Source organism: Propithecus coquereli, unplaced genomic scaffold (assembly GCF_000956105.1).
Source record: "Propithecus coquereli isolate 6110/MARCELLA unplaced genomic scaffold, Pcoq_1.0 Scaffold16, whole genome shotgun sequence".
NCBI classification, from domain to species: domain Eukaryota; kingdom Metazoa; phylum Chordata; class Mammalia; order Primates; family Indriidae; genus Propithecus; species Propithecus coquereli.
The window spans coordinates 7,055,327-7,070,004 of NW_012140524.1; the positions used below are offsets into that span (position 1 = coordinate 7,055,327).

A 14,678-nucleotide genomic window follows, 5' to 3' on the forward strand; every position below is an offset into this window, starting at 1 on the left:
GTACATTCAAGATAATTAAAGACATGCAGGAAGGAATTAAAAACATGAATAAAGAACAGGGCACTTTTAAAAACACCAGGAATATATGAAAAAAATCAATCACATCGAGACATTCTAGAAATAAAAAAATAGAATTGCTGGAATTAAAAACTCAGCTGACAGGTAAAGGGCAGACCAAACTCAACTGAAGAGGGAAATAAGTGAAGTAAAAGATCTGAGAAAACAACCCAAAATACAGCACAGACAGAAAAAGAGAGATGAAACATAATAGGGAGTCTAATAAATAAGGAAGATAGAATAAGAGGGTTCTAAATGTACATGATAGCAGTTCAGACAAAAGGACTAAAGAGAAGGGAGAAAATATTTTACAAAAAAAAAAACACCTGCAATCTTTTCGTAATTGATGAAAAGCACACAAATCTTATTAATAGATTCAGAAAACATAACCAGTCCCTGTAGGATAAACAAAATAAGACTCCACATTTGGACACATTGTAGCAAAACTGTAGAACACCAAAAATAAAGAGAAAATCTGAAAGCAATCAAGAGAAGAGGCATGTCACCTATAAAGGAACAACAATTAGACATTTAGCAGACTTTTTAGCAAAAACTGAAGTCCAAAAATAATGGAATAACACTTTCAAAAAACTGAGAAAAAACAGCTATCAACCCAGGACTAGAGGAATGTTTTATAATCATTAACTTGTATGTAGCTATTAGGAAGACTAAAAATATTAAATGAAAATGGGCAGAATCATAAGGAAAAATAAACAAATCCACATAACTTTGGGAAATTTAGTACCCATCTCTCAGTAACCTTTAGATTAAGCAGAAAAAAAGTCAGTAATGATGTGGAAGATTAAATGACATGATTAACAAGCTGAATTTTAAAATATAGAACCCTAAAGCCCAAAATGAGAGAATTCACATTTCTCCCAGCATACATGGAATGGTTATAAAAATTAGCCACAAAGAATTGATATTATGATAAACACATGAACTGGGCACAAAGCAATTAAGTTGAAATCAATAATCAAAAGATTTCCCCCCCAAAAAAAAGACACAAATAAATAGAGAGATCTTCTTTGCTCATGGTTGAAAATACAAAAAGTATTTTGCTTAGAACTTGAAAAGCCAATTCTAAAGTATATATGGAAGAGAAAATGGCTAGGACGCACCAAGACAATTTTGAAGAAGAATATGATGGAGGAGGAGTAGGTTGGGGATGGGTTGCTGTCCTATCTTCTTTATACCGAGATGCATTATAGTGTTATTTTAATTTGGACAATGTGGCATTGGCACAGTGATAGCCAAATAAAACAATGGAACTGAAGAAAGTCACAAATCAAATGTAAGATAGAAACTTGATAGATGATAAGTAGGTATAAGGGATTAGTGTGGACAGGATTAATCATTTATTAAATGGTGCTAAAACAATTAGCAATCTATATGAGAAAAAAATAAATTATAGACCCTACTTCACATCACATGCAAAAAGTTAGACCACTTAAAGATATAAATACAAAAGGTACACTTTTAACCTTTTTAGAAAACAGTGTAGAAAAATATCTTTATGACCTTGGAGTAGGGAGACATTTCTTTAAACTATATCAAAGCACATACCATAAAAAGGATTGATAAATATAAATACATTAAAATTGAATATTTTTCATTATAAAAGCACCATAAACAAAACACATGATACCAACTAAAAAAAGACATTTGCAGTACCTAAACCCACAAAGATTAGGTAGCAAAAGTAACAAATTCTATTAATATAAATAAATAAGCAAACAATCCAAACAAAATATTAATATTTTTGAATAAATAAATGATAGAAAACATAATGGCCAACCAACATAAAATATGTTAAACACCAGTAGTAATCAAAAAATGCAAATTAAAATAAGATACCATTGCATACAAATAAGATGGGTAAAAACAAAACCCTGATTTACCATAGGTGGAAATGTAAATTAGTCCAATTTGACTTGGCAATACCTAATAAGTTGAAGATGCCTGTATCTTATGACCTAACAATTCAACTCTAGGAATGAGCCTTAATGAAACTTTGACTATGTACACAGGCAGCCATGGAGTCAAGAATGACCATTGCAATATTGTAATTGCAAAAAAAAAAGAAAATAATAATTTGAAAACAACCTAAATTTTCATCAACAGGAGAATGCATGAACTGTTGTATATTCCTACAATGAAATACAGTATAGCAAACATGAATGGATTCACGTACTATTATGAATAAATCTCAAAAACAATTATTGAGCAAAAATGATATTATGACCCCCTTTATATAAAATATAAAATAATTATTAGTTATGGATATATACATATTTTGTAAGTATGAAAATAGACACAGGCATAATAAATACCAAACTCAGGATAGTTGACACCTCTAGGGAGGAAGGGAGGGGTGGAAGAATGTGATTAAAAAATAAAACACGGGGGACTTCAATGCACTGTAATGTTTTCTTTTAGAAAAAAAAAGCAATTCTAACATAATATTAAAATTTGAAAAAGCTAGGGATGAATAAGTGGTTGTTTTATTACTTTCTATACGTTTTTAGAGAATTGAAAATTTTTATAATTTGAAAAAAATCATAGAATTGCACAGAATTGCCCATGCTTGTTCAAACTCACACAAAAAATGAGAATTCATAATCATTACCAAACATTTTTTTGCAAATGGTTATAAGTTAGCAGAGCCGGGATTCTACCCACACTTACAGCAAAGCTAGGACCCCTCCTACAATTTCAGGCCTCCTTTCCTTTCCTTTCCTTCCTCCTTTCCTTTCTTTCTTTCTTTCTTTCTTTCTTTCTTTCTTTCTTTCTTTCTTTCTTTCTTTCTTTCTTTCTTTCTTTCTTTCTTTCTTTCTTTCTTCCTTCCTTTCTTTCTTTCTTTCTTCCTTCCTTCCTTCCTTCCTTCCTTCCTTCCTTCCTTCCTTCCTTCCTTCTTTCTTTCCTTTCCTTTCCTTTCCTTTCCTTTCCTTATCCTCCCCTGCAGGGTTAATCATGCCTTCCTCTGTGCTACCACTCTTAGCACTTGATTATTTGAACTGTATTGTAGTTGGTTGTTCATCTGTCTCCTCTCCCAGACTAAGCTCCTGGGGGGAACCATCCCTGGCATATGGAAATACAGAACAAGAGTGGCTAAGATATGAGACACTCCTGTTTCCCTAGAAAGTTCTCTCTCTCTTTTGCAGGCTTCCATGCTGTGGCTTATCGGCCACCCAACTCACTCTTGTGATGACTTTCCAGAGACTAATCACCAACAAGTTCTGTAAACACTTATTTTTGTAGAATAATCCATTTCCAAAGAATGTACAAGAACCAAAGATTGTATTCCAACATTTCTTATGAATTAACAGGAGGGGTAGAATTGTTACACATGGTATTTGTAGGAAAAACTAAACAACCTATAGTTTATTTACTTCATTTTGGGATTTTTCAAGCCCTCAGAAGAGGGAAAGGAAAGTCGTTCTGTGGATCTCGCCTGCTCCCGTGGTGCAGTCATAGGCTCGATGTCATTACCCAGGCATAATTAAGTAGGTTCTCAAATTAGGTCCCACTCTAGAAGTGACTGCAGAGATAATTCTACATCAAAACCCTGGGTTCCTTATGGGAAACAGTACAACAAATAGAAATATATTAAATAGTATGGTATATAGAAATTGTACAGTAAATCAATATAAATTCAATTTATAACATTGCAACGGGAGTATAAGTGAGAGAACCATTTTGTTTAACCTTTAAGAAAATATTATCAAGTGGTTTTTCTAATTGAGAGCACTTTCAAAAATAAACAGGGTATAAGGGAACGTAAAGTGATATATAGTAATATTACTTCTCATTTGAAAAGTGTTTTGTCCTTTTCAGTGTGAGGAGGTCAGTGTCCCCAAGCAGCCTGCAGCCTCTCCCGCCTTTCTCCCCTTGCCTCCCATGGCAACACGGGTTAGCTAGACACTGAGCTTTTTGTGATGTGTGTGAGGACAGGGAGAAGGGGAGCGAGGCTTCAGGGAGGTCTCGAGGTGGAAAAATTTGTGACGCACTAGATTTGGTGACTGAATGAGAATTATTTATCAAGGGTTCTGTAACACAATAGTTACGGTCACCCTACATTCACTTTTAAAATTCTAGTTGGTCTCCAAGCCCTTAATGCACACCGAAATCCTTTCACAGGAACCTCAAACTACTTGTTCATGAAAAGATTATGAGACTGAGCCAACCTGTGTGGGTTTGGTCCTTCTGTTTCAGAATCTGATTAGCAGAAAGCTTGAGAGAAGCACAGAGACTTACTGGGCATGTAACTCGTAAACTAAAATATCCCAATTCTGTACTTCATCTGTATGCAGTCATGAAGAAATTCCTTTTCATTTATTATAATTTGTTCACCTTAGGGAGTCTGAGTTTGCCCACTACCTTGGGTGCTCTACTCTCTCCCTGAGGTAGGCACAGTCCTCCTCCAAATTCCTTTCTGAGAGAAGAGCACCTCTGCCCTCCAACAGAAATGATGAGGACTGAAATGCTATTGCCGTTATCCCGGAAAATGCCTCCTTCCTGGTTTTCCTGGCACAGCTCAACACAAAGATGAGGCTGAGCCTGTACCCAATGGCCTGATATGCACGCCACACTTGATACCTCAGAAGGAAACCTGGTAAGTGTTATTTTTCCCCCTAGTAATGAAGCTAAAACTCTCTCCCTAGTCAGAGTGTAGTTAACACATTAGCAGACCCCTCTTCTGGTCTCCTGTCATTATCTTCCATAGAAGACAGAGGCCTTGATAATAACTTATCTTAAAGGGGTTTTTAATGGCTCGTTACAAAGAATGCCGAATCAAACACTTTAAAAATGACCGCTGAGCAGGACGCCACTTAAAACAGCATCCTCAGACTCTCTCGCCGCCTCTCCCAGCGCCAGGGCACTCCAGCCAGGGGAGAGTTGCTCATTTCTGCACCGACAGAAGCAGGCCCAGCAGAACTTCTTCGGCTGAGTCGGAGAATGCTCATTTGTGAACAAACTGTTTGCTTTCCCATGTCCAGTCATTTACTGGCCTTTTGCCAGCCCCGCGCTGACACACTCACATTCATGACATTCATGGCTAGGAAGGGGCTGTGGCTCTAGCAGTGTTGGGTCAGAGAGCATCAACTTGAAATGTGCTCAAAAATCAAAAGAGATATTACAGGATCCCTCTGGAATGTTAACAGTGGCCATGCCTTCTGTGGGTTACTCATTTGGGACTGAGATGCGACCAACTATTACAAAAGGTGGCGTGTTTGACAGTTTTCATCTGTCTTCTCTTCTCTTTCCCTCTCTGGTGACTTGGGTCTGTGCACTACTGTACTTGGTAAAGGAAAAGCAGAGCCCAGCTTGGGATTTCTAAGCTGGACAAACAGAATCCTATGAGAAGTTCTTGAACACATGGGGTCCAAGTGGGGATCTAGCAAAGAGGCACAGGCTCCTCCTAAGGGCTTTTAGATAATATTAATAAAGCCCATGGTGGGGTTGCCCCCAGGGTTTTATTCTGATACCTTCCACAGAACAAGGATTGTTCATCTAATTTTCAGAATCATCATCAAAAAGGAAAACAATGGCTGTACATTCTAAAAAGAGCCAAGAGGTGGCTTCCCTTGAGGTCTAGAAAGACTAAGTGTGAGACCACTGCCCTCCACAGGACAGCAGGTTCAGCCAATGGCTGAAAATATGAGCATCCCCCAACGGTACCACTAAGCCAACCACCTTTGCCGCAGAACTCAACGTGTCATTTAGCTACATCTTGACATCAGGTTACTCCCTGGAGCATTAAGGAAGGCAGGAATTTACTACATGGCGATTCCTAAGGCTTAAAGAGCTAATGTCGCAAATGAAATGCCTAAGTTACCCTTAGAATCGTATTCACTAGTTGGAGCCACTTGATTTTATTTTTATAGAAATTGGACAAAAGAAACAATCTGCACACACAATGAAAGCAACATCTTCCATATGTTTCACTACTGGCAGGAACACAGAGCCACGCCACGCGGTTGTACTGCCAGGTGTCAGTTTGCTGGCTCAGAAATTTCATCGGAAACATTCAGACTTCTAGCTGTTCCAAGAAAGCCATAGGGCTTTCACGAATAAGCTGCAAAATGAGCTTAAGAATCACTGAGGTGGTTGTATAAACGTATAAGCTTCACTAAAAGTACGATGGACTGAATTGTGTCCTCCAAAATTCATATGCTGAAGTGCTAACGCCCTAAGTGACTATATTTGGACATAGAACTTTTAGGAGGTAATTAAGATTAAATGAGGTCTTAAGGGTGGGGTCCTAATCTGGTAGGATTGGTGGCTTTGTAAGAAGAGGAGCGAGAGAGGGAGATCTTTTCCTCTCTTCACATGCATGAACCAAGAAAAGACCATGTGAGCACACAGCAAGCAGCCAGCCTTCTGCAAGCCTGGAAGAGAACCCCCACCGACTCAGATCATATTGACACCCTGATCTTGGACTTCCAGCCTCCAGAGCTGTGAGAAAATGAGTGTCTGTTGTTTAAGCGATCCAGTCTATTGTATTGTATTTTTGTTACGGCAGCCTGAGCCTACTAAGACAGAAAGAAAAATGTATTTTAGTTAATGCCATATGTGTAGGTGAACACACATGAATTTTAAAATTAACCAGGGTGATAGAGTGAGCTGCCTCACTCAGGCATCTGACAGTTACTCCTGCCAAGTTTTATCTCAATACACAGATATCTGAGGCTGCATCCAAACCATCTGAAAGAGGGTGTGCCTCTGAAATAGGTTTTTATATAGTTCATGCTATAAAGCTTGTTTCTAGCATTTTTTTAAAGAAGTTCACTGTCAGCTTATGAACTTCATTATAATAAACCTAGACTTGAACATTCACAGCAAGTAATAACTAGAAGGCTAAAATATGACATCATGAGGTCCCATCCAGCTCTAGATTTTGATGGTTTCTTTTTTTTTTTTGACTAGTACTTCTCTGGTTTGCCAGGATCTAGGCCCTAAAAATGAATTGCATTTTGCAATGAAATGATACCTACTTAAGGTTTAATGACCAGATTCCATTCCTGTCCTACAGTAACATAGAAACATGCATACTGAACTCTTCGACATACCCTCGTATGTATCCTTTTAATGTTGATGCTAAACCTTCAGGACACAAAACAAGCAAGTGGATCCAGCTAAAAAACACCCTTAATAGAAATGTCACAGACAAGGCTAAAGGCAAGAAAAGGCCTAGAAAACATTCATTTCCTCAGACCAAATTGAAAGTAGACATCATATTGGCTTCCTATTCAATTGTTAGATCCAATATTAAGGAATCCTATGTCACTAATTTCTTCATAGAAGGTAGGATTGGTATTAATAATATCGACATCCAGCATTCAGCCACATCAATCTTAAAATGTCCTAATTTTTTCTAATTTGTAGAATGCAAAGTAAGTCAAATGACCTCTTCTTTCTTTTTTTAGTCCTACCATTTTATAACATAAAATAAAATATCTACATAATGCTAAGTTAAGTGTTCTGAATACTTCTGGAACCCAGAAGCCAACATGGAGTAATAATACATCCTTTATTATTACTTCACAGTTCTCTTAAATGTTATAAACTTAAACTTGTCTGTATTTGAATAGACAACTACAGTCAGTCCTCTGTATTTTTGGGTTCCGTGTCCATGGATTCAATCAACCAGGGATTGAAAATATTTGGAGAAAAAAAGAATAGTTGTGTCTGTACTAAACATGTGCAGACTTTTTGTCTTGTCATCATTCCCTAAACAATATAGTCTAACAACTATTTACATAGCATTTACATTGTGTTAGGTATTATAAGTAATCTAGAGGTGATTTAAAATATATGGGAGGACTATATGCAAATATTATGCCATTTTATATCAGGGACTTGAGCATCTGTGAATTTTGGTATCTGTAGGGGGTCCTGGAACCAATCTCCCACAAATGCCAAGGGACTACTGTATATAGTTGAAAAATAGGCCCTTGCAAATTCAAACAGAAGCTCTGATAATGGCAAGTATGGAATAAGCAGACTTCAATTCAACACTTACAAGTATCCATTATGTGTCATAGTAGTCCCACAAATGTATAGTATACTTAAAGTAAGAGAATAAATTATTTTATTTTTCATTTGATTATCCCAAAATTCTATGCACTAGTATTTTTATCATAAAAAATTAAAACCAACATGATGATTGACATTTCAAGCGTTTCCAGAGATTAACCTTCTGAGTTGAATATATCCACAATACAGGATTGACCTGCCACTTATTTTTAAAAAAAGAAAGAAGATTTAGGGACAACTTCCTCATTATAAAAGTACTCCCCTGACCTTGGCATATCTGGCTTCGAATGCAGCTGTAAGTAGAGGTGAAAACATATTTCTCCTGATGATTCTAAGCATCTAATGATTTAGTTCAATCTTAACCTCCCTTATTCATTATTCTCTTCCTGAAATTCTTTAGGAAACATTTCACCAAATTCTGGAATATTCCATTTTATTTTCCTATACTTATTAAAATTAATTTATTTTGCCACACTAATTCAATTACATTCCATTTTTGTACTTACTATGAGAACTTCACGTGCCTATGAGATAATTTTCCTGTCATTATTTATTGTACATACTCAATGGAGAGTGAGTTGGGCCATGTAATTATCCCTCCTCAGTTCCTAACAATGCTGTGACATTTGCTATAATAAAAATTATTTCCCAGTGGTACCAGAGATGCTACATTAGGTTTTGGAAGCATATTAAAGTCCCAGTATGAAGAATAATGTATTACTATGCAGTGCATTCCTAAAAATATAATTCTAGATTAGAATTTTCAAATGTCAATACTCCTTTATAGAAAACTGACACCACTTTTAGCTTCTTGACTTGATGAAGGGTCTATCCAAAACCCCAATGCCAAACTTTTCTCTCTTTCGTTTTTTTCTTTTCATAACAATGATCAAACCATTTAGCTAAATCATTATGTCTTGCTTTCTCTACTTATAAATTATGGATAATAACTGTATCTGTTCCTTACTTGCTATCTGTCATATGTCTACTTGTGAATTTCACGGTAGATTCTGTTTTAAAATAAATAATCACCCAATTTTCCCTTCCATTAAGTCAAGACTTAAAATAGATTTTAAAAATCTGAATACACTTGCAATTTGAATTCCTTAGAGAAAGTTAACATATGAAAACTGTTATCAAAATTCTTGACAGGACTTTTAATCATTACAGATTTATATGATGAGTTTTATGAATGACATAGAATAACAGAAATGTTCTTCCCTTTCTTTTAAGCCCTTGCCTTAAACTTTCTCACATGATTAATGCAGTATGTAACTCGGGGTATTTTTTTTCCCAGGGGGGTGGGGTATGGAAGCAATGGAGGGAGAGTGGGGAAAGCTAAAAAGCACAATAAGGCAAAGAAATTCTCACTTTCCATGGAAATACTCCCTACAAGGGCCAAGAGACTAACAAATACTAAACATCCCCACTGGAGAGGAGAAGCAAGAGTGTGCTCTTAAATTGACTTCGGAGTAGAGATGCCAAAGCAAATAAATCACTGCAAATGAAATACTCTGCAAGGTAAATGGGCTTTAAAAATATTTGTGTAGATTAAATTTTCTGATCAGAAGTATTCATTACTGTCGGATATGATAAGGGCACTTGTCCATCAGGATCTGGAGATCTCCTCCAGGTATATTAGTCAGTGTTTTTAGACCAATGCCTGGCGTGGCAGACACCCTCCAAAAATGTTACTGAGTGAAGAAGAATAAGCTAAAGTTCAAACATGTAATGCTTGACCTAAGCCAAAACTGTATTCATTTGAGTAAGAAGTCCCCAAAGTTCTTACATTCTTTCAATCCATACACATTTTTCATCAACATGAATTCCACAATGATGAGCAAATGTGAATACCTATCTGACTTAGCTACTCAAGCCATTAATAGAATAAAATGCAAAACAAACTTCTCTTTCCTAGGATCCTGTGCCCTTAGCCAAGTGCATCCTCCATGATGCTATGTCACTTTGTTTTGTCATTGCGGTGTGACTTACAACCCTCAAACCATCTATAAAGAATTTTAAGAGATGAACAGCACTTTTACAGGTTTCACAGTCTCCATAGGTGCTCCATTCTATTTTTTTTTTTTTTCCTTTACAGGAATCTTTTGTAGCTATAGTAAAAGGACTTCAGTCATCTCTCTGATTGGGGGTGACTGGAGTCACATTTACAGATAGATGTAACCTATTTGTGGCCTGGCACAACGTAATCCCAGCATTTTGAGAGACTGAGGCAGGAAGATTGCTTGAGGCCAGGAGTTTAAGATCAGCCTGGGCAACATATCCAGATCCTGTATCTACAGAAGAAAAAAATTAGCTGGGTGTGGTTGTGTGCGCCTTTACTCCTAGCAACTTAGAGCCTGAGGCAGGAAGATCGCTAGAGTCCAGGAGTTTGAGGCTGCAGTGAGCTATGATTGTGTCATTGCACTCCAGTCTGGGTGACAGAGTGAGACCGTGTCTCTAAAGAAAAAGAAAAGAAAAGAAAAGAAAAGAAAAAAGGAAAGGAAAGGAAAGGAAAGAAAAAAAGGAAATAACCTATTTGTCTTCCTAAACTCCCACTGGACATAGACCTCTGATCATAGGTCACCAAAGGCCTCTTCATTCTATAATCAGAAGTTCACTGAATACTCATCAAGTCACTCAGGCACTGGCCAAGAAGTCACCTAAGTGGATTTATCCATATACCCAGGTTCTATTATGAGAATGGCAATCCCCAAATCCCAGGTTAAGGGGATAGTAGCCCTTGTAAAATGAAGCGACTCCCATATGGTAAGAGGCAACCAGAATAAAGGGAAATAGAAGAGCGAAGCATGTAAAGTTGTAGGTGGGCCGGGTGCATCGATCATCTGGGATTCAGCCTACATCCTGGAAGCTGGTGTGGCTCTGCCTGGCCCCATAGATTGGCCTGGACTGCTTTGGTCTGGTGGGTTTCCAGAAGGGGGCAAACTTTTCAGTATTCCCTGCAGGATACACCAAAACAGAATCACTCTGTATCCCAAAGAGAAAATAGCCCTAAGGAAACCACTCTCCTCCAAGTTCATTTTTATAAACTTCCAGACAGATTCAGAAAGTACCGGACTAATCTAGTATCACTGAAATTGCTAAATAGTCATTTGGCTGAGAACAGAGACAGGTGAAATGGCCAAATTGATATCTCCTTCAGGGCTCAAACTGCTCTGGGAAAGGTATCGAGTCAAAAATGACTGTTCTGCAAGAACAGAGATGAAATGGAAGCACTTATCCTCTGAGGAGTGCCACTACCAGTGACTGCGCCCCTAGCAGCTAACACACAGAGCTAACTCATTGAATCTTACCCACTCACCGGCAGCGTTCTAAGTGCTTCACATGCATTCATTTATTTAATCCTCAAGGCAACCCTAACAGGTAGGAATTATTATTACCGTTCTGATTTCACCAGTAAAGAAGTGGAAACCTAGAGAGGTAAGTAACGTGTCCAGAGTTATTCAGCAACTAATGGCAAGCTGGGGCTCAGCACCAGGTGCGGTGTTTACACATCTGCGCCTCGCCATCTGCCTCGCTATCTTTTCCCTTCCCTGAAAGCTTGGAAGAGTGCCCTGTGACCAACCATAGACAGCTTGGTGAGGACAAGCACAGTGTCTGTGTGACACAGTGACACGTTGCCCACAGCTCTGGCCCTATAGGGGTGAGGGTTGCTCCAGACCCAGCTTCTCAGAGACCCTCCTCACTAGTCTCAGAACATTCCTACCAGCGCTCTGCTCTGCATAGATTCTCCGTTGAGCGAAAATTTAAGATTGCAGATGTCAAATGAATCCTAGATTATAAAAAAGAAAACCAGAAAGAACAGAGACCTGGCTGTATAGAAGGCTCTTCGTGCCACACCCAGGAAGCTTCCAGGGCAATTAGCAACATCATATCCCAAAGGAGCTTTAGTTCATGAAATTTCAGAGTTGTATGTTCATGCCTTAAACATTACAACAATCTTTTTTCCCCATCTAGTTTGTTTCTTTGGTGCTGGGCTTTTTGAAGTTGCAATAAAGAAAGGACAGGAAACACATTTGCAAATGATATTCAAAAATGCTGAAGTATTATCATTATTATTATTATTATTATTTTTGAGACAGAGTCTGGCTCTGTTGCTCAGGCTAGAGTGCCATGGCGTCAACCTAGCTCACAACCACCTCAAACTTCTGTGCTCAAGCAATCCTCCTGCCTCAGCCTCCTGAATAGCTGGGACTACAGCCATGCACCACCATGCCCAGCTAATTTTTTCTATATATTGTTAGTTGTCCAGCCAATTTCTTTCTATTTTTAGTAGAGATGGGGTCTTGCTCTTGCTCAGGCTGGTCTTGAACTCCTGAGCTCAAACGATCCACCTGCCTCGGCCTCCCAGAGTGCTACGATTACAGGAGTGAACCACCGCGCCCAGCCAAAAATGGTGAATTAAAGAGCTTCATTCCTTTTTTCTTTTAATTCACCTAGACTTAAAGGACAGACATTTTTCCCCCTGAGTATGTTGACAATCATTGAGGTGACTAAAATACCTAGTATATCTTAGCGAAAAGCTATTTTTAAAATCACTTGATTTCGAAAACTCCAATCACGATAATTTCGTGGGAATTCTTAGTACAAAAATTAAAAGTTTTAAATTACTCTGCAAACATTTATGAATTCAAATACTCTTAATTAGAAAATACCTGCATCGATGCATATGTATCAGGTGTCTTGAATGTCCCTGATGCAAAATTATTTTGAGGGTTGTTTTATGAGTTACAGTTCCTGTGGCCAATAATAGCAGAAATGATGAAATATGAGACTAGGAATCAAAAGTGTCATTTCTAGTCTCTCCCAACTCTGCCACATTTAATCTCTGGGCTTGAGAATGTCATTTAACTTCTCTTAGCCTGTTTCCTCATGTCCAAAGAGGAATAACAATTCCCACCTGAAAGCATTGTTTCATAGGTCAAATGAAATAATGTGTGAGAGAGTTTAATAAGCATCAAGGCACTGTAATATAGCATAATATTAAAATTACAAACCAAATGTGGTGGCAGTGTGGCTCGATGAGGAAAATGCAGATAGAGTCCGGTGTAGAAAGGAATCAACCTTGCTGAATGCTTTGCCAACCCATAACCCTGGGTGTGTCTGTCTGGCCTGAGTTCTCTCATTTGAGACATGAGAATGATAATAACTATCCCATAAGGATGATGTGGGGATTAGAAACAATCAGCCTTTAGCAGGGCAGGCACACAGTAGGTGTTCAATAAATGGCATCCATTTTACATTAAAGAATTCATTTAATCAAGCCAAGTATGCTACATGTTTCAACACCCACCAACAGCTGAGCAGTGCTCTGCTTAGAACAGTACATCCAAATAGCGGGACTCCCAAATATACTTCTGCCACGGCCAGCGCCCTGGGTTTATCCCACTTTAGGCTCTAGTGGCTTAAGGCTGTGCTTGCTGTATTTGCATTTCCTGGCTTAGCCCATTGCGTAGTAAAACCTACTAATGGAACTTCAATTTAGAGAATAAAATTAATACTACCCAATGTGGCAACTCCAAGTACAGGCTTTTTCCTCACCTGCTTTTACTAGAAACGAACCTCCTTCACTTTTTGCTACTTATTGAGGGCCAGGGGTGGGGTCCGGGGAACAAGATAAGGAAAAGCCCAAGGGAATCTTCTGTTACCGAGTCTGTTCAATCTGACCCAAATAAGCAGCCTTTGAGATCGCCTCCCCGGCTGCAGCGCGTTAGAGTCAGGCCCGTGGGGGCGTTCGGAGCAGCAAGCAGGAGCGGGCGCGAGTCCCACCGCGTCCAGCCAAAGCCAAGTGCGCCGGGCATCGGTCACCGAGCGGAGCGCGAGTTAGAGGAGTGGACCTGGGGAAGGGCACATGCAGTTGGGTTAGTCTTAACTCGACCATGCGGCTCTGCATTCCTGTTTGGCAAACGCGCTTAGGCAAAACAGACTTGATGCTTACAAGGATCCCAGCCCAAAATGGAGTGTCTCTGACTAGCAGGGAGGAGCTGGTGCTCGCCATGAGGAAGCCCACCACGGTCACGGCGATGCCCAGGGCCAGCTGCAGCAGCGCGAGCAGCAGCGGGAACCGGCAGCCGCAGCACGTCCGGGCCTCCTCCTCCCCGCACTCCTTGGGGGCCCCTGTGCCCTTCTTCTTCGGCCCCATGTCGTCGGGCCCGGCGGCGTCCGCGGCCGGCGGCCCCCCCTGCCTCTGCTGGCCGCGGGGCTGCTTGTCCTTGCCCGTGGCGGCTGCGGGGGCGGGCGGGCGGCTGCGGGAGCGGCGGGCCGAGCCTGCCCTGGTATTCGAATTACGGAGGCTGAACAAATATGGAAAACATTTGGAGCCGACTCGCGACTCGCCAAGCCTCCAAAGGCCACGGGGCGCCTGCAGCAGAGGGAGATTCGAGGGGGGTCGCCAACTGCCAACGCGCCTGGACGAAGCGCCTCTGCCGGCCCGGGCAGGCTCTGCCCATCGCGGGTGCCTTGGGGTGTGGTGTGTGTGTGTGTGTGTGTGTGTGTGCGTGTGCGTGTGCGTGTGCGTGTGTGTGCGCGCGCGCGCGCTTTCTTCTTACAACTTCAAGACTCTT

The 14,678-nt window shown here is 39.8% G+C and overlaps 1 protein-coding gene across 1 annotated transcript in view; it reads right to left on the reverse strand.

The window, feature by feature from the left end:
- Window positions 1-14,367, reverse strand: part of SSPN (sarcospan) — a 32,249-nt gene extending 17,882 nt beyond the window's left edge. The window contains exon 1 of the mRNA XM_012641035.1: window positions 14,054-14,367. Coding sequence (XP_012496489.1) covers window positions 14,054-14,257 — 204 coding nt within the window. The 5' untranslated portion in view covers window positions 14,258-14,367. The remainder of the gene's footprint in view (window positions 1-14,053) is intronic.
- Window positions 14,368-14,678: the final 311 nt, after the last annotated feature.